The following is a 22,380-nucleotide window of genomic DNA, read 5'->3' as shown; positions in this document are numbered from 1 at the left end:
TCACCAATAGCTATTATAAAAAAAAGAACCTAAATAGCTGATATTATTTACTATGTGCCAGACACTGTGTTAATTTTTATTGGAGTACTTTATATAATCCTTTAATGTAGTGACCATTATTACTCCCATTTAGCAGATATGGAAACTGAGGCTTAGCCAAGTTGAGTAACTTGCCCAAGGCCACATAACATAAGTGCCTGAGGCAAGAATCACTCCCATCCTGTGAAACAGAGCATTACTCTTGAGCACTGCCATTGCTACGGTATAGTTCCTCTCTATCCCTTGTTCATTGTATCTAATCAACTCCCAACTCTCATCAGTTCATCCTAGGAATTCTATCATAAACACTCCTTTGACCACTTTAATCCACTAGAGCTGTTGTCCTCTACCTTGATTATCGACAATGTGTCCTAATGGGTCTCTGCTTCCAGCCTCCTCCCTGCCATCCGCCCTCCAGATTAGAACTTGTGTCTTCACCATCTAACAGGGGTGTCCAACCTTTCGGTGTGTCTGCGCCACACTGGAAGAGTTGTCTTGGTGTCACAGGTGGGCACAGGTCACCAGCTTCTTGGTGATCACGGGCAAAGAATTGAGCCGAATGCACAAAGTTTATAGCAGAAAGAGAGAGAGCAGGTTTCTGAAGCGACAGTACACTCCACAGAACATGGGAGTGGGGCAACTCTGAGCAGAGATTGACCTCAGGGGCTGGAGGGATTCTATTCTTCTAGGGCACATATTTCCTGGCTAGTTTTGGGGGGCTTTTATTGCATATGCCCAAGTAGTTATGTGACTTTAAAGCTACTGTGCATGTGGTCTCCCTTGATTTTCCTTGATTGGCCACCAGGGAAGGGGGTCCCACGATGTTAATTTATTATAATGCTATTATAATGAAGCAGGGGTCGTGAAGCATCTTCTTCACAGGTGCATTCATGATTCACCATGATTCAGTGCTTTTCCAGAAAGCGGGAACAACTGGGTTTAGAACAGGGTCTCTGTGGTGTATTGATGTCCTTTATCTTAGCCCTGGGGTACCTCTGGAGTTTCCTATCTCCTGCCTCATTGGGTCACACATTAAATACATTTCCAAATGTAATCACAAAAAAATCTCAGAATGTTTAAAGTAAATTCACAATTTTGTGTTGGGCCACATTCACAGCCATCCTGGGCTGCATGCAGCCTGCAGGCAGGCTCTCCCCACTCTACCAGTCTAGTCGAATAAATTAGGTCCTCTCATTTGGTCTGTTTGTATCTCAGTAAAGTGAGTGAATTAGACGGCCTTGAGGCAGGATTGACAGAAATTCGGGAAAATCCTGACACGCAGAATGAGGAAGCAGGAGCCCACATCCTCTCACAAGAGTCCACACCTCCGGGTGTGATCAAAGGGAAAACAATTAATGGCAGGAAACTCCAGCTGTGGTCACCGAAGTCGCAGCAACAAGCCCCCTCCCAACCAGAAAGCAGAGTCAGAATTTGGTGACACAAAACTTGGAGGCAATCTCCCTACCCTTGGAAACATGTAAAATCCCAAGAACTAACTGACCTCACACACAACTCACTCTCAAGTCAGCCCCATCGGAGGTGAACATTTTGCTTTTTTCACAATGGTGCCTGGGCCCTGGCCTGTTTCTTTTTCTCTACCTGAATAAAACTTGCTTTGTTCTCACTCCGATTTGTCCTTGGAATTTCTCCTGGGTGAGTCAAGGACCTGGTGGTCGCCTCACACTGGAAAGATCCCAGACCCCAGACCATGAGGGGGCAGGGCCAGCTCCTGGCACAGAAGTGGTTAGGTAACAGCCTCAACACTTTTTGGAGTTACTGACTTTTAAGATGTTTCTCAAGTCACTGTCCTGTCCTCCAAACTTCAATGAATTTCCATTAATCACAGCCCAGGGTCTCAAATTTTAGACTAGTATTCAAAGCTTGTCACTAATCCGGTGATTTTATCTCCCATGGGTAAATAGTTTCTCTTTTCCCTGTTGCTTTCCATCCTTTGTTCTTGGCTGTTTTTCTGGTCTTCCGATAACTACAGACTTACCTATTTACCATCTTCTTTTTATATATGGAAATCCTAGCTCCTCTACAAAATCTTCCTGCCACTCTATCCAGGCAGCTGGGTGACCACTCTTCCTCTCTCTAAAACAGCTGATATCTTAGAGTAGCTCACTAAACATTACTCATTATTATTTTAGGGGATGCATACATTTGATTAGCAGTTTGGTTTAGCAAAGGATGGGTGGAAGGCCAGTGATCTGATGTTTGAGGGAATGAATGCCCGTTCTTGGAGATTTCAAGCCGAAGTGGAAACCCCTTCCTAGGATTTCTGGAGAGGAGATTGGTCTGTATGCCCATTGAGAATTACTTTTAGTTCTAATTTCTTTTGTTTTTTAATGTTCTAAATTACTAATTTTTTAAAAATTTAGCTTGCAGACACATTTGCCTGTGAAAGCCTAGAGGGCTGTGTGTAGGGTTGGGAAAGGCAAGTTAGGGTGGAGTCATGTATCGGGATGGCTTCCAGGAAGAGATGAGACCTTCCTGTTTTCTATTGCCCATCCCCCTTCTCCAGCATCTGCCTGGGCAAGGCCTTCCTCACCTAAGGCTTACATCAGCCATTTAAAAGAATCTGGCTCTAGGACCTGGTCTTGTAGAGTTTATCAATCAACAGCATTTAAGTCATCAAGGTGTCAGGCTTCATCCCAGACCTACTGAATCAGAATCCGCATTTTAACAAATCCCTATGTGATTTGTTTGTACATAGAAGTTTTAAGTAACTTAAAAAAAAAAATCCTTGCCCAAGGATATGTTTACTGATTTTTAGAGAGAGAGTGGAAGGGGGAGAGAGAAACATTGACGTGAGAAACATTGATTGTTGCCTCCCATATGTGCCCCAACCAGGATCGAACCTGCAATCTTGGTACATGCCCTGACCGGGAATCTAACCGGAAATCTTGTGCTATATGGGATGTGGCTCCAAATGCACCACACCAGGTGGTGTGGCTTGGTTGGTTGGATGTAACCAAAATGTTGCAGGTTTGATTCCCCGTCAGGGCACATGCCTAAGTTTCTGGTTAGATCCGTGGTCCAGGGGCATGCGGGAGGCTACTGATGGATGTTTTTCTCTCTCTAAAAGCAATGAAAAATGTCCTTGGGTGAGGAGGAGGAGGAGGAGGAGGATGATGATGATAATGAAAACTGCTAGTACAGTGGACCCCAACCACTAAAAGGAAGCTTTGTTAAGTAACTCTATTGAACTGATGTTTAATGTACTTCCTCCAAAAACGAGAAAATACTGGGAGTCAGCATCTATTTTTTTCTTCTCTCATCACATCCATCAAGACCTATGGGCTCATTTTTTTTAAAAAATTGAGTTATAATTGATTATAGGGGCTGTGGGTGTTCAGAAGGAGGTATGACTCAATGATGTGCCGATTACTTTGGGCTAAAGGCAACTTTAACTGCTTGTTCAAGAGAAATTTCTGCCCCTCCCTTTACCTAGAATGTGAATTAGGGGACTTGCCCATAATAAGCTATTATCAGAGATAACTTTTTTGACCTATCTATTAGGGCAGGGCAAACTTCAATCTACTAAGCCTTTGTTCTTATCATTTTACAATGACCCTTTGAAACTCCTAAGGTGCATTACTTATCCTTAACTCACGATGCCTTATGCACCTCCATACCCCCCTTTCTATCTCTGAACCTCTCATGCATGTGGGGTCTCTGACTCTCTCTTGTATGCAGGGTTCACACACACACACACACACACACACACTATCTGGTTTATTTTCTTTTGCTAATCTGTCTCATGTCTATTTGATTATTAGACCAGCCAGAAGAATCTTGAGGGTAGAGAACAGTTTGTTCCTCCCCACAGGGCTCAACCTCTAGTATATATCCTACTACTAAGCCACTTTCTCCCTCTCCTTTGTCATACCTGTTGTAAACCACCATCGTCTCCTCCTTGAACTACTACTGTAGTCTCAACCAATTTTCTGATTGTTTACATTTTTAAAAATTTTTGGAAAGAACTATAAACTCATGGGAAGTTTTAAAAAAATATGTCCAAGAAAGTCCCGCATGCCCTTCATCTATTGGTAACATCTTGCATGATTATAGTATAATATTAAAACCAGGACATTGACATTGGTATAATCTACAGAATTTCTCATTTGTGTGTGTACAGTTCTGTGCAATTTTGTCACATGTGTAGACTGTGTAACTGCCACGACAATCTAGAGACAGAACAATTCTTGTATCACAAGACTCCCTTGTGCTGCTACGCCTTTAGGAACACACCCCTGTCCCCTCTTCCATCCTACTCCTAGCAACCACTAATCTGTTCTTTATCTCTATAATTTTGTTATTTCAAGAATGTTTTATAAATGCAGTAATGTAGTATGTAATTTTTTCAATTGGCTTTCTTCACTCAACATAATTTCCTTGAGATCTATCCAAGTTGTGTATATCAATAATTTCTTAAAATTGTGTTTCACGGTAAGGATGAACCACAGTTTGTTTAAGCATTTACTTCATGGATATTTGGGTTGTTTTCAGTTTTGGTCATTACAGATATAGTTGCTATAAATATTTATGTATAGGTTTTTGTGTGAACAGATCATATCTTAATACTCTGGGATAAACAATCAGGAGTGAATCGCTCAGTCGTACGTTAAATGCATGTTTAGTTTTATAGGAAACTGCCCCGCTTTTCCAGAGCGGCTCTACCATTTTACATTACCACCAGCAATGTATGAGTGGATCCAGTTTCTCCACCTCCTTGACAGTGTTTGGTATTGTCACTATTTTTTACTTTTAGCCATTATGATATCTCATTGTGGTTTTAATTTGCATTTCCCTAATGGCCAGTGATGATGTTAACATCTTTTAATGTGCCTATTTATCATCTGTATGACCTCTTCGGTGAAATGTTTATTCTTACCATGTGCTCATTTTCTAAGTTGATTTGTTATACTGTTGAGTTGTGAGAATTCTTTATGTATTTTAGATCCAAGGCCTATGTTGGATCTGTGGTTTGTTAATATTTTCTCCCACCCTGTAGCTTGGTTTTTCATCCTCTTCTCAGAACCTTTTGAAGAGCAAAAGTTTTAAATTTCAATAACATCCAATTTATCAACTTTTTCCTCTTATGGGTTGTCTGTTTGCTGATAAGTCTAAAAAGTGTTTGCCTAGCCCTTGATCTTGAAGATTTTTTACCATGGTTTTTTCCTAAACTCTTTAGAGTTTTACATTTGACATCTAAATCTATGATCCATTTTAAGTGAATTTTTGCTTAAGGTAGGAGGTTTAGGCAGAGTGTTTTTTTTTTTTCTTTTTCCCCCTATAGATGTCCAATGGCTCAGCACCATTTGTTGAAAAGGCTCCTGATTCCACTTTGCACCTTACCCGCCCCGCCTCCCCACCCCCCCCGCCCCGCCCCCATTTCTTCTACAGCAGTCAGAATTTTTTTTAAATGTGTACGAATGATGTCATGTCCTCATCAAAATGCTCCTATGGCTTCTCCGCATAGCATAGTCGGGCACTCCTCCAGGGCATTTTCTGCCACTACCATACTCCGCTCTAACATAATCACCGGACTTGCTCCTTATTTCATGCGTCGCCTCCCCAGAGAGAGATTTCCTCAACCAACTTTTAAAACAGTTCACTCCAGTCCTGAACGGTGCGGCTCAGCGGGCTGGGCGTCGCCCACATACAGAAAGGTTGCCAGCTACATTCGCAGTCAGGGCACATGCCTGGGGTGCCCGCCAGGCCCGCGGTTGTGGGGCCTGCTTACGCAGGGGGCGCGGTGGGCGCGGTGGGGCCGGCCACTGATCCAGTGTCTCTTCCGCACATCGATATTTCTCTCCCTTTTTCTCCCTCCCTTCCCCTCTCCCTAAAAATAAATAAAATCTGGAAAAAAAAAAAGTTTACTCCTTCGATCTCCCCTGCCTCCCCTCCCCCCCCCGTTTTTTTAACGGCACTTACATAATGCCACATACACTTGTTTATGGTTGGCCCCATTCCCAACCCCACCAGAAGCACCAAGAGAGTTTACTGCTGTACCACCAGGTCCTAGAACAGTGGCAGGCACATAATAGATACTCAATAAAGAATTTATTGTTTGACAGACTGGAAAGAATGAGTAAGTGTAAAGCCAGAAGACGTGCGTACCTCTGAGTCAGGAGCGCGTTCAGACTTCAGGCAAAGTACGAGCGCCACCTCCCGGGAAGCCGGTTCGCTCCAGAACCGAGGAAGTGAGTCACAGACTCTTTAAAAAAAAAAAAAAAAAAAAAAAAAAAAAGATGGCCGCAGCCTGCCGGAAGCGCAGTGCCGGAAGTTAAAGATCTAAAAGTTGCTCCCTAGAATGATGCCCGACTCACAAGGGGAAGCGTGAACGGGTGGTGCTCTGCGAAATGGGCCTTCGGGTAGCCGGTTTGAGCAGAAGAGTTCCGCCCGGGTGGGTGCCGGGAACCACGTGGGGCCCGGGCGGGTTTCCGGTGCCGGCGACAGGAGGCGGAGTGGGAGTTCCAGCAGCTGGAGGGGTGAGAAGGGTTCAGGGTCCTGAGAGGAAAGGGAGAGCAGTGGGGTTGGGGGCGCGGGGAGGTGAAGGAGTCGTGTGCGTTCCGCTCTGAGAGGTGGCGAGAGGGTTTGAATGGGAGGGAAGGGTGGGAGAGCGCCTGTGGACAGGTGCACACCTGTCAGCACACGTCCACGTGGACTCCTCTTTGTCCGTGCCTCGTGGCTGCCTTTCCCTTAACGCCGCGACTGCAAGGGTTGTGCCTTACTTGTTTTTGTCGAGAGCAGTCCTGGGCGCGGAGTTGGCGCTCAGTAAATCATTGCAGAACGAGTGACAAGTGTATGGCAGGGTGAGCACGGAGGGACATTTATAGGGACTATTTCTGGCTTTTAAGCCACATTTTCTTCTGGTGAATCCATGTTGACTCGAACCTCCATCGGGAGCTCTCCGCCAGCCTTTGGACTTTGTCTCCTTCTTGGAGGGACAGTGTGATTAACACTTAAGACTTTTTTTTTTTTTTTTTTTTTTGAGGCAGAGCAGGTCTTGAGCCCAGCCGTCTTCTCTGTAAAAGGAATGATCTGGAATAGATGCTCTCTGGGCTTCCTTCCAGCATGGTGTCCTATATCAGATATTACTAATGGCTGTAGTTCTCCCACAATCCAACGTTTATTGGTTAGTCAGAGTATTCATTACATCTTATCACGTAGCATAACTTGCATAGGGTTGGGAAATCTGGGTTTGGCCTGCATTCTGGTGCCATAGATCTGTTTCCTCGTTTGTGAAATGAAGGAGATTATAATGAAATAATCTCTGAAACTCTTTCCAGTTCTAATACCGTGATGTGTAGTAGGTGAAACCAGGTTTCATACTGCTTTGGATCGGATGTCACTTTCTCATTATCAGTCTAGTTTTTCTCATCGGGATAATTGAGATAGTTTTTTTTTTTTTTTTAACAGCCCCTATTTTAGTTCTACCACAGTGTTGGGTACACAGTAGATACTTAATATAAGTGTATTAAGTAAAATAGGGTATGCTCTGACTGGTGTGGTTCAGTGGGTTGAGCATCGACCTGTGAACCAAAAGGTCGCAGGTTTGATTCCTGGTCAGGACACATGCCTGGGCAGGTCCCCATGTGGGGGCGTGTGAAGGGCAACCGATCGATCTTTCCCTTGCACATTGGTTTTTCCCTCTCTTTCTCCCTCTCTTCCCCTCTCTTTAAAAAAAATAAATAAAATCTTAAAAATAAGTAAACTAAGATAGAAATTATAGCTCCTGCTTTTGGACTCGTCTCCATTCTGGAATATTAGTTCATACATGAGAGGACTGAGGAGGAAATGGGTTTTTACTGGAGGGACTTGGAGTTGACATGAAAAATTAAATCCGATTTATGGGGTAATCTGCTTGGGAAGGATAATGATGTAGGCGGGATATTTACTGCTGTTTCACTGATCAGTGCTGTTCCTCCTGTCTATCCCCAGGACCATGGCCAACAGTGAGCGCACCTTCATCGCCATCAAGCCTGATGGGGTCCAGCGCCAGCTTGTGGGAGAGATCATCAAGCGCTTTGAGCAGAAGGGATTCCGCCTTGTTGCTATGAAATTCATGCAGGTAAGTGGACTTTACTCTTCCTATTCTTTTGTAGGACAAGGGAATGCTGCAGGTTAACTCTTTGGTGACCTAGCATCATGACCGAGTCTTGAAACAAACCAACATCTTTGGGACTTTAGAAAATAGCCTCCCCTTTCCCTTAGCAATGCAGAGTTCCATATTTACCGCAGGACTGTGATTTCTTTCTTTCTTTCTTTTTTTAAGATTTATTTACGTATTTATTTTGAGAGAGAGGGGAAGGGAGAAAGAGAGGAAGAGAAACATCATTGTGTGGTTGCTTCTTGTGTGCCCCCTACTGGGGACCTGGCCTGCAACCTAGGCATGTACCCTGACTGGGAATTGAACAGGCGACCCTTTGGTTTGCAGGCTGGTGCTCAGTTCACTGAGCTGCACCAGGCAGGGCAGAACTGTGATTTCTGACTCAAAGCTCTGGTCATGGTTGAGCTTTGCTCTTGAGCTTCCCGAGCAGATAATTTTAGACATTTTTTCATCCTCTAAAGGAAATCTTTCCATCATCATTTACCACCCACTTACTGTCTAGCATATATTAAGCACCATCGAGGCATGTGGGGGAAAAGTGTAGCTTTGCCCTTTGGGAGTCCCATCTGAAACAGCAGGGAGCAGACGCTTTTGCAAAACACCTGCAAAGCAGTATTTCAAAAAATGCACAGGATTGATTGGCCAAGAACCCTTCAAACAAACCTGGGAAAAGAGAATTCCCATTCTCAAAGAAAATATATTAGGAGGCCATCTTTTTTTCTGTTAAGAGTCAACTTTAGACTCTTCTAGTGCATCTTAAATGTAGTTTGATTTACAACCGATTTCCTATGTGGTGTTTAGAAAAACTGCTTTAATTTTAAAGGGGGTAAGCTGATGTTAATGCCGAGGGGAGAGCAGGGTGACATGATTAGAGCCAGGTGCTGGATGAGCAGTGCTTTCCAGAGGGTTTGCATTTTGTGTAGGTTTGGAGGCAAAAGGAAATCAAGTACAGTTGATCGGACATTTACCATGTGCCGGGCACGTGTGTTTTCTCATCCAGCCTTCATGGCAACCCTGAGAGGTACTTATTCCTGTTCCCGTGGTTCTTAGTGACGAGGGAGCTGAGACTTGGAGGTGAAGTCACGTGCCTGAAAGCACACAGCCAGTGATGCGGCTGGGATTTTAACTCAGGTCTCTCTGAGCTGCAGGCTTGGTGAAGGGTGGGAGGACGGGTAGCTGCCATGAGTCTACAAGGTTATTTGAAACTTGAGGAGGACATGAGGGAAAACTTGAGGTCCTCCCCTGCCCCCCAGAAGTCTGATCTGTTTTGCAGACTAAAGATAATAAAAACCAATTACTAGCAGTAAAAGAGTGTTCCAGTAAGGGAAGGTTGAGTGAGTGTGTGTGAGATGACCACTAATCCTCGATTCGTATTGGAAGGGACGGTGAGGATGACCTGCTCACATGGAATGAACACATGGCTGTGTAAGTTACTTTGGCAAGTGACCTTGTCAATGGGGGCGGAACATTAGGGTGTTCTGGACGTGCTTTTCGGCGGCAGGTCTCCACGTTTGTGTGCAGTACTGAAATGTGCTTCCCACGGTGCAGTACTGTGAACCTGGAAAAACTAGGGGAACTTGTTAGCCCCTTAAGTCTATATGCAGTGGCAGAGAGAGAACACGGTTGAGTCGAGTTGGAATTGTTCAGCAGATGGTTTGTACTTTAGTGAAATTGATTTTTTCTCACATATCAGCCTTATAATGTAAGAGAGTCTAACTCATTCTTCAGCAGAATTATTTATTGCTTGGGGTCGTGAACTTCTGGGTGGTTTGCAAATACCTGTGAGAACTGAATGATCACGACCCCAGCCCTTTAACCCCTGGGTCAGTGTGAAGTGTCCCTGGTTCAGTTTGCCTCTCATCAAATATTAAAACCACCTTCCTCACTGCCCTCTAACATTTTAGCTGAGACTTCATGTGGGAATGGAAATTCATAGCATTGTTAGACTCCTGTCTGAAACGAGATGACTGGATATGAAGCTCATATTCTGTAGTTTTATCTGGTCAGTGAGAGCCAGTGGGGCAAAATTGCTACAAAGCTGAAGCAGTTTTAGTCCTGGCAGTCTTTTTTTTTCATCAATGTGGGAGAGATGCATCAGTTGGTTGCCTCTTGAACGTCCCCAACTGGGGAACCTGGCTTGCAACCCAGGCATGTGCCCTGACCGGGAATCGAACTGCCAACCTTTTTTAAAAAATTTCCCTCCCCAACATGAACTGCTAACCGTTTGGCTCCCAGGCCGGCACTCAATCCACTGAGCCACACCGGTGGGGGCAGTCATGGTAGTCTTGAGAGTGAATTGGGTTATAACAGAATCAGTGAGCTGGGAGCTCACATTTTAAACAGCAGGACGGGTGAGGGGGAAATAACCACTGGTTCCTAGTTTTGGGGGCCAATTCTCATTCTCTGTGTTGTGCAATAGGCTTCTGAAGACCTTCTCAAGCAACACTACATCGACCTGAAGGACCGTCCATTCTTTACCGGCCTGGTGAAATACATGCACTCAGGGCCAGTGGTTGCCATGGTGAGTGTGCATGTGTGGGGCGTTGATGTGAATGGCTCAGTTGAGGGTGAAGAGTGAGTGTTGTGATTCATGCTTCTGGTGTCAGGTCCTCACTGATGCAGAGGCAACTGGGGCTGGGAGGAGTGGACAGTTAAGATATGAGTCAGCTCTCTGGTCTGCTAAAGACTAGATCGCATTTGCTTGCTGAACTGAAGACTCATAGCTGGGAGCGATCAGGATGGGTCTGCCTGAATATAAGCCTCCGGAGGGCCGGACATAACATAGGAATTCTCCAAATATGTACTGGTAGTCATCATTTTGCCAAGCTCTTTTCTAGACACTGGGGATGCAGCTATGAATGAAACAAAGTAGGAACCTGTTTTCATAGCTTTCCTTGCCTACACATCTTGAAAGGGAGGATGGGCAGATAACGAAGAAACCTCTCTGTATATATTTGTTCAATGAACGAATGTTGCCTTACGGGGGCTTTTCACTTTTCTTTTTTGAATTAGTAGTCTTCATATTTCCTGCTGAGATTGGTTTTCTTCCTTGACCATGTCTTCTTTTGTCCTTGGAGGTGTGGGAGGGGCTGAATGTGGTGAAGACAGGCCGAGTGATGCTTGGAGAGACCAATCCAGCGGATTCCAAACCTGGGACCATCCGAGGGGACTTCTGTATCCAAGTTGGCAGGTGGGAGTGGGCACTTTCCACCCTTTTCCAAAATCTGAGTTGCCATAAGAATTCGGGTTCCTGCAGCTAGGGATGGCCATGCTACCTTACGCAGATCAATTTTAAATCAGTTCCTTGTTTTCCTCTCTCTTAAGTTGGTGTTTGGCTTTGTATGCTCTCTGCCTTTGGTTGCCAACATTGCTGAAGTTGTGCCTCTTTGGGGAGGGGAGAGCCTGCTACAGCCCACCTTGCTGACCAGAGTCCTTCCTGAAGCCTCTCGCTGCTTGCTAGGTGGTGCTAGGGAGGCGGGACGTGGGGAGGGCATTCTTCATCCTATTAAAGGCAGTGGTGGGTTTTCTCCTTTTCTTTTTCTTTTTTTTAAAAAAAATTTGTTACCTTTTTTTAAAAAAAAGATTATTTATAGAGAGGAAGGGAGGGGGAAAGAGAAACATCAATGTGTGAGATACATTGATCAGTTGCCTGTCACATGCCTCCAACTGGGGACCTGGCCTGCAACCCAGACATGTGCCCTGACTGGGAATCCAACCAGTGACTCGGTTCGCAGGCCGGCATGCAATCCACTGAGCCCCCCCAGCCAGGGCGGTGTTTTCCTTTTAATGTGAACTGATGGCAGGGGTTTTTTCTGCTGCGGTAGTCTGTGGGCTTTCTGGCAATGGGAGTGAGGGGGGCTTCTGGTAAGTGTAGCCCTTGTGGTCTTGGTAATGTGCCCTCATTTCCCATCCAGGAACATTATCCACGGCAGTGACTCCGTGGAGAGTGCGGAGAAGGAGATTGCCTTGTGGTTTCGGCCTGAGGAACTGGTGGATTACAAGAGCTGCGCTCAGAACTGGATCTACGAATGACGGGGAAGCAGCTGACAGTGCAGTGCTTTGCTCACTCCGTTTCCTCTCCCTCCCACGGCAGGGGACCAGACTGTTGCCGACCTACTTGTTTCTGAGAACTTCCTTATTATTTGGAGGGACACTCTTGGAGCTGTGAGTGTTCCCTGTGCAGTGTTATATGCTACCATTAGATTAAAATGTTTCACCCCAACTAGGATTCATTGAGTTCGCTCTTTTGTGTTGCTGTATTGCTTTGTATTCTTTTTTTCTTCTCGTGTACTCTCTGGCTACCTGAGCTAATAGAGAATATAAATACTAAATGAACTATTTATAATGGCCTGAGAGATCACACATCCACGCACACAATCTTTGCCTGTCCCTGTTCCCCCTGCATCCCACGCATGCTGTCACTGCGCCCGTCAACAGCCATCTCCCAAGGTTCTGTTAGGTTGTGTGGGGGAGGAAGAAACTTTCCTCCACCCTCCAGGTTCTTTCTGGCTGCTCTCGTAGTCAAATAGACATGAGACAGTTGAACAAGAGAAAACAACCAAATATAATTTCACGTGTATGTGAACACTGTATCCACGACAGCGTCAGAGACGCCACGTGCACAAGAGGTGCAAAGGCAGAAGGGAAAATGGATCTGTGTGACCTTCTGAGCTAGCGATAAGGTAGGGCACCCGGGGACTTCAGAAGGTCACTGCAGGGAGAACACACGTTCAGGAATTAGTAGTTTACCCTGCCTTATAGGTAGGTCAAACGAGGTTATCTTGTATTATCTTTTATTATGGGCGAGGCCCTTTTCAGTTCCAAGTAGTTAAGGGAGAGGCAAAAATTCCTCTTGAGCCCTCAGCTAAAATTGCCTTTAGCTCAAAACCCACATACCACAGAAGCACATGTTGAGGCAACTCAGTCTGAACCCCCCCAGTTGCCAAGACTGTCCTGGGCACAGAGGATCCACTGGGAACAAAAGGTATCCTCCCTGCTCTCGCGAAGCTCCCAGGGACTCGGGGAATGGGGGGGTGGGAGTTGAAACTACACCAAAAGGGAAGAGCTGTGTGCATTGTGGGCCTGGGTCCCGGGATGGCCTCAAAAGAAGCGGAATAAATCTGGTAAATGCTTCGATTTGTTAGGACATTGATTTGGATGCTTTAACAGAGAGGCAAATGGGAAATTTTATTTAAACGTCCAAGCTGGAGAGCTAGCGTACAGTGTTGACTATAGTTAACAGTACTGTACAATGTGGTGTTTACTTGAACTTTGCTAAAACAAAAATTAAAACCAATAAACAGAAACACTCATAAATTTGCTAAGAGGGTAGATGTTACATGTTCTTACCACACCCCCCCCAATTAAAGAAAATGGTAACTATGTTAAGTGATATTTATGTGTGTGATCATTTAACATCCACAGGGGTTAGCAAAAGTAGGTTTGCAGAGCAGTCTATTGTAATAACCATGACCTGCGTGTCTTTTTCCATAGGAACAGCTGTAAACCTACTTTTGCCCACCCCTGTTTGTGTATCACAACATCAGATTGTACCCATATATCTTAAATACATACAACTTTTGTCAAATGTGCCTCAGTAAAGCTGAAAAAAAAATTAAAGTGGGTAAGTAGGGCTGGTGATGAGCTAAGGGACTTGGTTCCAGTAAGAAAGAAGAGGTGAGAGGCAGAGGTTGGCACCAACCACCAAGGGGTGGGGACTGTGTGCGAATAGATAGATAGTAGGCCTGATTTCTCCGACAGTAGAATCTTGTCAAGGGTGTGTCTCAGGCTGAAGGGTAACCTGACCACACAGTTACGCTGGGTGGAAACAGAGCAGCTACTTGGGGCTGGAAACGTGGGGCTGGAGCCCGCGGGGGTGGGGGTGGGGGTGGGGGAAGAGGGAGCAGGGAGCAGGGCATACCGTGTAAAGGCAGGGGGCATCAAACAGGACCGAGAGTCAGAGGGTTGTTGGAGAGGCTCTGTGTGGGGAGAGGTTAGGTTGAGGCCCGCTGGGAGGCTGGCAGTTTGGATGATGGAGGCGGAGGGCTGGAACCCAGCAGAGGGGAAGGAAGGAAGGGGAGAACTGGGATTCACGGGGAGGAAGGGTAGGGACTGGTGGGTGCATGGGAAGGAGGAAAGAAATCTCAGTTCTGGGTGCTCGGGTGGATGGCGAAAGCAGATGGTGTTGACCTGGGTAAGAACTCAAGACCAGGAGCAGGTATTAGTATGAGAGAAAGGGGGGGGGGGAGGAAGAGAGGGATTGGATTTAGACGTGCCTAGTTTTTACTTATAGGACTTCTAGATGGAGAAGAAATCACTTCCTGCCCCTGAGCCCTGACCTGCAAACCCGGGGCGTGGACAGAGGCCTCCGGCAGCGTCCGGTCGCGCGGGTTGGGCGGCGGGCCCTCCGGGGTGTGGCCGCCAAGCGCCCCTCCTTCGCGGGCGACTCTCGGTTCCGGTGGTCGGTACAGGTCTCCGCTCCGGCTCAGCTGCACAGCGCAGCCACCGCCCGCCCGCTTCTTGGTAAGGCGATGGGGACGCTTTCCGCCTCTTGTCCCCTGGGTCCCCTCACCAGCTGGTGTCCGGTAGGGCGGATCCTGGCCTTCAGGCGCCCCTTGTCCCCGCAGGCCTCTGCGCTGGCTCCGAGCGGGAACTCAGGCTCTGCGGCCCCCGGGACCCTGGCGCGGCCCTCCGAGGGCCTCAGGGGATTGCACAGGGGCAGCGGGCCAAGGCAGGGTGGAGGCGTCCTGGGCAGCCACGTGTCACGCAGTGGCGGCGGGGGCGCCGCGCGGGCAGCCGGGGTGGGGTGAGCGCCCACGTGGGCTCGGGTCCGGAGCGGGGCGCAGGGGCCCGGGACCCTTACTGGACCTTTCGTCCGCAGGACTATGGCCAACACAGAGCGTACCTTCATCGCCATCAAGCCAGATGGCGTGCAGCGCGGACTGGTGGGCGAAATCATCAAGCGCTTCGAGCAGAAGGGGTTCCGCCTTGTGGCCATGAAGTTCCTAAGGGTACGCGTCACCCTCCACCCCCCACCCCCACCCCCCCAGTAGCTCGGTTGCAGAGGTTTTTGCGTCCCAGCAGCGTCTTGTCTGCGTCTCTTCGGATCGGAGTCCCCCATTGCTACTTCCGCCCCCGCGGGAATCCCTTTGCCCCCTGCCCTGGCCCTCTGTCCACTGACCCTTTCCGGAGGCCCCGGGAGCACAGACGCCCTTGGAAAGGTTAAGCGTAGGTAACGTGACTCCTGCTCGGAACTGGCTTCCTTCTTGAGGCTGCATGGGATCGTCGCCTGCCCGTCAGTCACTGGGGGGCAGCAGAGAGTGAAGAAAGCCTGTGCCCCAGGCCCCTTCCCCTGGCCCACGTGGGTCTACCTGTACCGCCAGGAAAGGGGGCCTTGGAATCCTTTTGTGTTTTAGCTTGCAAGCCTGAGATGAAGTTTTAGGTGGGGTGTCCCTTCCTCTGCCCTTTCTCTGCAGGCTCCCTTTGTCGTAATTGCCTTTTCCACATTAAATTTGGGGCACAGAGATTCAGACCTTAAGGGATAAATATCTAAGTACTGAAATTTTAACCAAGCTCATCAGTGAAGAGGAGAATGTTTTCACTTAACATCTAAAATGTTTAAACGGGCATTGTGATGGGCCAGAGGAGTCTAATAGGACCTCCTTCTGGCCCATTTCCTTCAGGTGCATCCAACACTTAGTTCCCTAACTCTAGATCCTCAGACCATCTACTTTAAGGATAACATCTATAACGTCATTGATATCATGAAGCTGTCGTCATGAGCAGAATAATCTTTTGGTAAAATAGGGTCAGTTTTATGGTTTGTGGGATTTTAAAAAAATGCTTATTGATTTTAGATAGAGGAGGGAGAGAGAGAGAGAAACATCGGTAGGAGGGTGAAACCTCGATTGGCTGCCTCCCAGATGGGCCAGACCCAGACTTGAACCCACAACATCCTTATGTGCTCTGTCCAGGAATCATATCCTCAACCTTTTGGTGTGTGGGGCAAGGCTCCAACCAACTGAGCCACACCGAAGGGCTGGATGGGAGTTTTTTTTTTTTTTTAAACACCTTATGAATATGGGCTAAAACACTAAATTGGACTTTTAGAGATGCTACCATGTTACTGGGAATCTGAGAAGCTGCTGGAGTCATTTTCGAGCCTTTCCAGTTTAGTTGCTAATTGGTACCTCCTCTTCACCGCCAGGCCTCTAATGAACTCCTGAAGGAGCACTACATTGACCTGAAAGACCGCCCGTTCTACCCTGGGCTGGTGAAGTACATGAACTCAGGGCCTGTGGTGGCCATGGTAAGTGTGTACTGGTGAGGAAGGGAAGCCAAGGAAACTGAGGGCTGAAAGTAACTGGCCTTGGTCAATGACTGTGTCATATTCTTTTTTTTAGATTATTTATTTATTTACTTTCAGAGAGAGGGGAAGGGAGTGAGAAAGAGAGGCAGAAAAATGTGCCAGAGATACATCTATAGGTTGCCTCTCGCCTGCCCCCAACTGGGGACCTGGCCTGCAACTCCAGGCATGTGCCTTGACTGGGAATCAACCAGTGATGTTTTGATTCACAGGTGGGCACTCAATCCACTGAGCCACAGCAGCCAGGGCTGTGTGTCAGTGTTCAGACATCTTTCCCAGCTACTCCAAATTCCTTGTTTTACAGATGGAGACTGCTGGAATTTAATTAATAGAGCAACTAGGAGCTTGGGAAGAAAAAGGAAGGTGAAGCAGAGCTTAGAGAACTTCCTGTGTAATCCCAAACTGGAAACAAAGCAGTCTTACTTCTTCCTGTGGCTTAATGTCCAATTGGGAGTGAAGAGACTAGAAGTACAGGGTATGTTAGGGAGCCAGTAAACTGTTGAGAAAGGAGATCTACTTCGTGTTCCGTGAGGATGACCTTTTCTTCTTTGTTCTTCCCTGGAGCACTCTTTTCCCTTTCATGTCAGTCTTTGCCAGCTCTTCCTCTAACATTTTCTGGGATGCCCTCACTGATTCTATTCCAGTTAAATCACTTTTCTGTACTCTTTCATCACCTTCTCAGTGTTTGTGCCTGCATAAGGATTTTTTTTTAGAGAGAGTGGGAAGGAGAAAGAGAGGGAGAGAAACATTGATGTGCAAGATACATTGATCGGTTGCCTCTCACGCCCCAAACTGGGGACCTGGCCTGCAACCAGGCATGTTCCCTGACTGGGTATGGAACTGGTGACCTTTCAGCTCGCAGGCTAGCACTCAGTCCACTGAGCCACACCAGCCAGGGCAGGATTCTTTAGTATTGTTTATCTTCACCTCACTGGAAAGTTGCCAGGTTGGGTAGACTTTTTATACTAGCAATACATCTGGGATGGAGTATGGAGTATTTGCATAGCCTCCTACTATCTGCTGGGGTTAGCTGATACTCATGTCACTGATTGGCCCAATTGATGGGTGCTGTTAGGTAGGGGAAAACGTTGGTTCCTAATGTCCTGAATGGCAGACCTGATGCAACTCCCTTTCCCTACTGTCAAGGTCTGGGAGGGGCTCAATGTGGTGAAGACAGGGAGGATGATGCTCGGGGAGACCAATCCAGCAGATTCTAAGCCAGGCACCATTCGTGGAGACTTTTGCATTCAAGTTGGCAGGTAAGTCCTGAGGGGCGCTTATGACTTCCTCAGAGCCATTTTAAATGGGGTATAAAATATTTTTTTGGCATATCCCGATTTTAGAAGAATTTGAAGTTCTAAAGTAGGTGTTAATCATCATCAGATGCAGGTGTTTTTAAATAGTTACTTCCCTAGGCTGCTTGTGCTACTTCAAATTTTAGGCAAGACATCGCACGAGGGAGCTGCGTGTGATAGCAGAACGAGTGTGAGGAAAGGGTGCTAGCCGTGGCTTTGCCATTTGTGGCACTACGTCCGGGGGTCTGTCACTTAGCCTTGCGGCCCCTCACCTATGCAAAAATCTGTACAAAAACTTTACAGATAAGAGATTCCAATGGAATAAAGGGATTGTCAGTGAGCATGAATATCTTGGTTGGGCTTTGTAAATTAGTGTTAAGAAAATTCAGCAGAAAATGCCCTTGATAATGAATACGTGTCTAGATCAGGTTTTGGTCTGGGTTGGTTTGAGTCTCCCTGTAGTTTTCAAAATTGGAGAAGGAATGTTTTGTGACACAGCATTCTTGAGGTACAAGTAATATTTCGAAGGGGGGAAACCTGGAAGCATAATAAGGTTGAACCAAGGGATGTTTTTAATTAAGTACTTTTATGGTTGCTTTTAAGAGACAATACTTTGGGGGAGTTTTATGCCTCAAGTGACAGCCTGGCTGAAAGGTCTGCAGTGGTTGTCCTTTGCTTTCTCTATGAAGCAGACCTTTGCACTTTGCGATGTGTTCACTAGTATTTGTTCTTTCCCAGGAACATCATTCACGGCAGCGATTCAGTGAAAAGTGCTGAGAGAGAAATCAGCCTATGGTTTAAGCCTGAAGAACTGGTTGACTACAAGTCCTGTGCTTTTGACTGGATCTATGAATAAGGGGTGGACAAAGCATCAGTCCCCTTTGGCTCCGCTTGGATGTTTCCCTGGACACAGCTGTCCATTCCACTGACTTGGAAGCAATAGGATCGATCTTTGTTTTCTAAAGTACATTTACCAATAAAGCCTTTGGAAACCGGGTGCAGCCTTCTGTGCTTCCTTGGTACGCTGGAAGAAGTGACTTGGTTCCCTGGCTAGAGTAGCATTACTGAGAACTAATTAACCCTGCTTATTACGGAAGAATGATCTGATCCTCCTTAGCACCTCCGTACACTTCAAGACTCTAGGTGGGAAAGTAGTGAGGCTGGAGAGGACTATGTGTGGCATGCTCCTACTTTTATCTAAGGAAACCAACAAGGAAATAACCTAATACCCCAGCCTCTTTAGCTGATGTAGAAATGTGTACTTCTGTACAAATATTTAAACTTGATAGAGTGAGACATACTGTCATCCAGATGTGCATTTTTGTTGACTGCAAATGGGGCAAGTTACGTCTGAGGAAATGGAAGCCTAAAGACACCTATAAAGTGAGATCACTGCAATGCAGGATTAAGTGATGGGTGTGAAGGAGTTAACCCAGTGCCTGGCCTACTGCTTTCTCTTGTGAGCGGTTACAAAATTTATCTTCTCTAATTTAATGTTAATTTTGCTGGGTTGGCACTGATCACTGGGAGTTTGGCTTAAAAATTGGAGATTATAAAACAGGTGGGTCTATGAATACCTATTCTCTGTTAGGAAACAGGTGTAAACTAAATGTCACTTCCACATAGAAGACACACTTTTTTATTTGGTTTTTATTTCAGCATTACATTTTTAATGCACACTGCTACACAGGACCGTGACAAGTACACTGAGCTTGGTATAATCTCAAGTCAACTAGGTTTAACACTTTCTGAATTATTTTTCAATTTAAAATTTAGCCGACTTGGCCTGGCTCAGTGTGCTGGGCATTGTCCTGTGAACCGAAAGGTTGCAGGTTATAGATTCCAGGTTAGGGCACACACCTGGGTTGTGGGCCAGGTCCCCAGTTGGGGGCGTGTGAGAGGCAACCGATTGATCAGTATTTATCTCCCTTTCTTCTTCCCTTCCCCTTTCTAAAAATAAAATCTTAAAAAGGGAAAGGGATTAGTCAAAGAACATGTACGAATGACCCATGGACAAACAACAGTGGGGATTGACTAAGGGAGTGAGGGGTGGGCTCAGTGGAGGGAGGCCAAGGGGAAAACGGGACAACTGTAATAAAATAAAACCTTACAAAAAATTTGACCTCATGTTTAATGGTATATGCTTTCACTGCAGTTTAGTAACTAAGATTCCAGATTCTGGGGCTGGCCTGGGGATCTGCATTCCAATGTGTGCTCCCCTGTGACCCTTACACACACTGGCAGAGGTACCTGTTTAGAAGCAGTAGTTATGTATGTGCTTACTCTGGGCTGGGGCTGTTCTAAGAGGCTTGCACACATGAACTCATGTAATCTTGGGAGGTTGGTATTAGTATACCTGTTTTATTAGAGAGAAACAATTATTTTTGTTGTTTCACTTATTTATGCATTCATTGGTTGATTCTTGATGTGCCCTGACTGGGAATTGAACCTATAACCTTGGTGTCAATGGGGACAATGCTCTAAATAACTGAGCTACAGGCCACAATATTCCTATTTTACAACTTGAGTGCGGGGGGGCTCTGCCTGTGGTGTCCCCCCCACCCTGTCCTGTCTGCCAAGGATGAGAATGAGTCTACCAAGACATGATCTGCTTGGAGAGGAAAGGTGGCCAATCTTTCAAAGGAGAAGGGCCAGGAGCCTGTTCCTTGATGGGCTTTTATTGGGTTCAATTTGCACAGGAATACAGGTAAAGCTCATCAATCATTGCCAGGCAGAAATGATCAAACAACAGGTAACATTCAAAGAACTCTGAGGGCTTAATTCTGAGTCAGGGTCAGATAGCTAAAGGGCCATAAAACTTTGGGGAAACGAACTCATTTCATGTTTGGACCCTTATCTAAATTGAGGGTATTGGCAAAGCAGGTTTCACAGGATTTTGTGCATTCTTTCTTAGGCCTGATCACCCCCGGGGAACCGCCCTTTCCAGCACAGGGCTGTACTCACCTCCTGCATTGTTTCAGGCTTAAGTCAGGCAGGGGAAGTAAGGCAGCCAAGAGATTAGGAGACTTCTCACAGACAGAATGAGGACTCAGGCTATGTCAAAGCCAAGGGGGCTGAGGGTCCACCACCACCTTTTTCTATAGCCCCCCCAAGTCCTTCCCTGAGGGCCCCTATGCAACCATGCCTGTCTTAGGTCGTCCCTCCCTTGAGGAATCTTGCCTGTCTAGTCATCTAGACAAGTCATCTGCCTGGGGCCAAGCAGGGTGAAGTAAAGGGGGGCAGAGGCTGTGCCCCTACTAGGAAGATAAGCTTTGTCTCCTTAGTGGCTCAGGGTCCCAAGGTCTCTTTACTCAGCCTTAGCCATAGGGATTACAGCTTCTGAAACCAGGCAGGGAGGTTCCCGACACATGAGGAAACTGAGAAACAAGTGAAGGTGTCCGTCTCCAATCTGAGCAGCTGGTCTCTGACTCCATGCTCTTGGCCATTATGCCTGACTGGCTTTGTACAGTTACCCAAGTGACACGCCGGAGCCCTGAGTTCAAGGGGTTAGAGTCAAATTTGGAGTGGTGAGAGCTGAGAGCAAGGACTGATGTTAGGACTTCACTTGGTAGAGGTGGAAGGAGAGGAGAGTGTGGTGAGACTGGAGGTACTGCCTCTGAGGGGGTGGGGTCAACACTGTGGTAACTGCGTGTGGTGCCAGGTGCTGCATACACTGGGCAGACCACTTCGCGAAGTATGTACTCGTCTGACACAATACTGCACACCCGACACTAATACAGAATGCCGAAAGTAAACGGTAATTGAGAAGTAAAATAAACAAGTACTGCTTCTGGAGGGAGACTGGATTTTGGACCTCATTTTATACACCGGCTAGGTGTGTGAAGTGGACAACTCATGCAGAACCATTCATGCTTTCAGTAAAGCTTTTGTTTTACACAGTAAATGGATGGTAAGTCGGCAAAAGCAGGTTTACAGTTTTTTGCATGGAAGATAATACAGTAATTAATACATAATACAAGAATAAACTGTTTCACGTATTCACCACGAAGGTAGGTACGGTGAAACCTACCTTCATCAACCCCGGTATTTAAAATACATTACTCTTTCACACAATCACCTATTTGTTGGCAGGAGGCAAGCCTTGTGTCGGCCTGCTTGAGAGGCTTGACGCTAACTGGTCAATAAGGGTTACCCTAACAGTCTGCAAAAAGCAAATAGTTTCACTGTTCCTTTTTACAACAGAGTGCTAAAAAGTTATTTGTTTGGGGGAACACTTGTTGCTCTTAAAATTCTGGGCATAAAGTACATTAGGAAAACAATTCCACAAGAGACATGTAATGGTTTAAAGAAAAAAAAATATGCACCCAAGCTTGTGGACAGTAAATGAGAGCCAACCTGGGAGTTCTAGCTTACCAGGGCAACGGTTTGAGCCAGTCAACGTGGGCAACAGGGCCGGAAATAGGGTCTGCGCTTGCTCTTTTTGGAATGCATTATGTATTTTTTCTCAAGTATGATGCAATCAACCCCTGAAGAGATCCAATTCATCTCCTTATTATCTTACAATCATAAAATTCTCTACAAACTGCCTTTGCAGAAGTTGA

At 46.3% G+C, this 22,380-nt stretch overlaps 2 protein-coding genes across 2 annotated transcripts; both read left to right on the top strand.

The window, feature by feature from the left end:
* Positions 1–6,384: 6,384 nt before the first annotated feature.
* On the top strand, positions 6,385–12,386 carry LOC112316314 (nucleoside diphosphate kinase A 2). Its single transcript, XM_024573141.3, has 5 exons — positions 6,385–6,536; positions 7,990–8,119; positions 10,578–10,679; positions 11,236–11,348; positions 12,073–12,386. Exons 2-5 carry the CDS (start codon positions 7,994–7,996, stop codon positions 12,188–12,190), a joined length of 459 nt encoding a protein of 152 aa, XP_024428909.2. The 5' UTR covers positions 6,385–6,536; positions 7,990–7,993; the 3' UTR covers positions 12,191–12,386.
* Positions 12,387–14,522: 2,136 nt separating this feature from the next.
* LOC112316313 (nucleoside diphosphate kinase B) lies at positions 14,523–18,814 on the top strand. Its single transcript, XM_024573140.4, has 5 exons — positions 14,523–14,680; positions 15,039–15,168; positions 16,365–16,466; positions 17,670–17,782; positions 18,557–18,814. The coding sequence occupies exons 2-5, from the start codon at positions 15,043–15,045 to the stop codon at positions 18,672–18,674; spliced, it is 459 nt and encodes a 152-aa protein (XP_024428908.1). The 5' UTR covers positions 14,523–14,680; positions 15,039–15,042; the 3' UTR covers positions 18,675–18,814.
* The last annotated feature ends 3,566 nt before the right edge of the window (positions 18,815–22,380 follow it).

This window comes from Desmodus rotundus, chromosome 9, assembly GCF_022682495.2.
Source record: "Desmodus rotundus isolate HL8 chromosome 9, HLdesRot8A.1, whole genome shotgun sequence".
Lineage (NCBI taxonomy): Eukaryota > Metazoa > Chordata > Mammalia > Chiroptera > Phyllostomidae > Desmodus > Desmodus rotundus.
Note: the sequence above shows the minus strand (reverse complement) of the source record. Positions and strands in the feature narration are given on the sequence as shown.

What these genes read in the sequence shown, in the direction of transcription:
- LOC112316314 (XM_024573141.3), top strand. Translation starts at nt 7,994, where the DNA reads ATGGCCAACAGTGAGCGCACCTTCATCGCCATCAAGCCTGATGGGGTC. An exon ending in CAGGGCCAGTGGTTGCCATG is followed by an intron (nt 10,680 to 11,235) that starts GTGAGTGTGCAT and finishes TTGTCCTTGGAG; the next exon opens with GTGTGGGAGGGGCTGAATGT. An exon ending in TTCTGTATCCAAGTTGGCAG is followed by an intron (nt 11,349 to 12,072) that starts GTGGGAGTGGGC and finishes TTTCCCATCCAG; the next exon opens with GAACATTATCCACGGCAGTG.
- LOC112316313 (XM_024573140.4), top strand. Translation starts at nt 15,043, where the DNA reads ATGGCCAACACAGAGCGTACCTTCATCGCCATCAAGCCAGATGGCGTG. An exon ending in TGGCCATGAAGTTCCTAAGG is followed by an intron (nt 15,169 to 16,364) that starts GTACGCGTCACC and finishes CTTCACCGCCAG; the next exon opens with GCCTCTAATGAACTCCTGAA. An exon ending in TTTTGCATTCAAGTTGGCAG is followed by an intron (nt 17,783 to 18,556) that starts GTAAGTCCTGAG and finishes GTTCTTTCCCAG; the next exon opens with GAACATCATTCACGGCAGCG.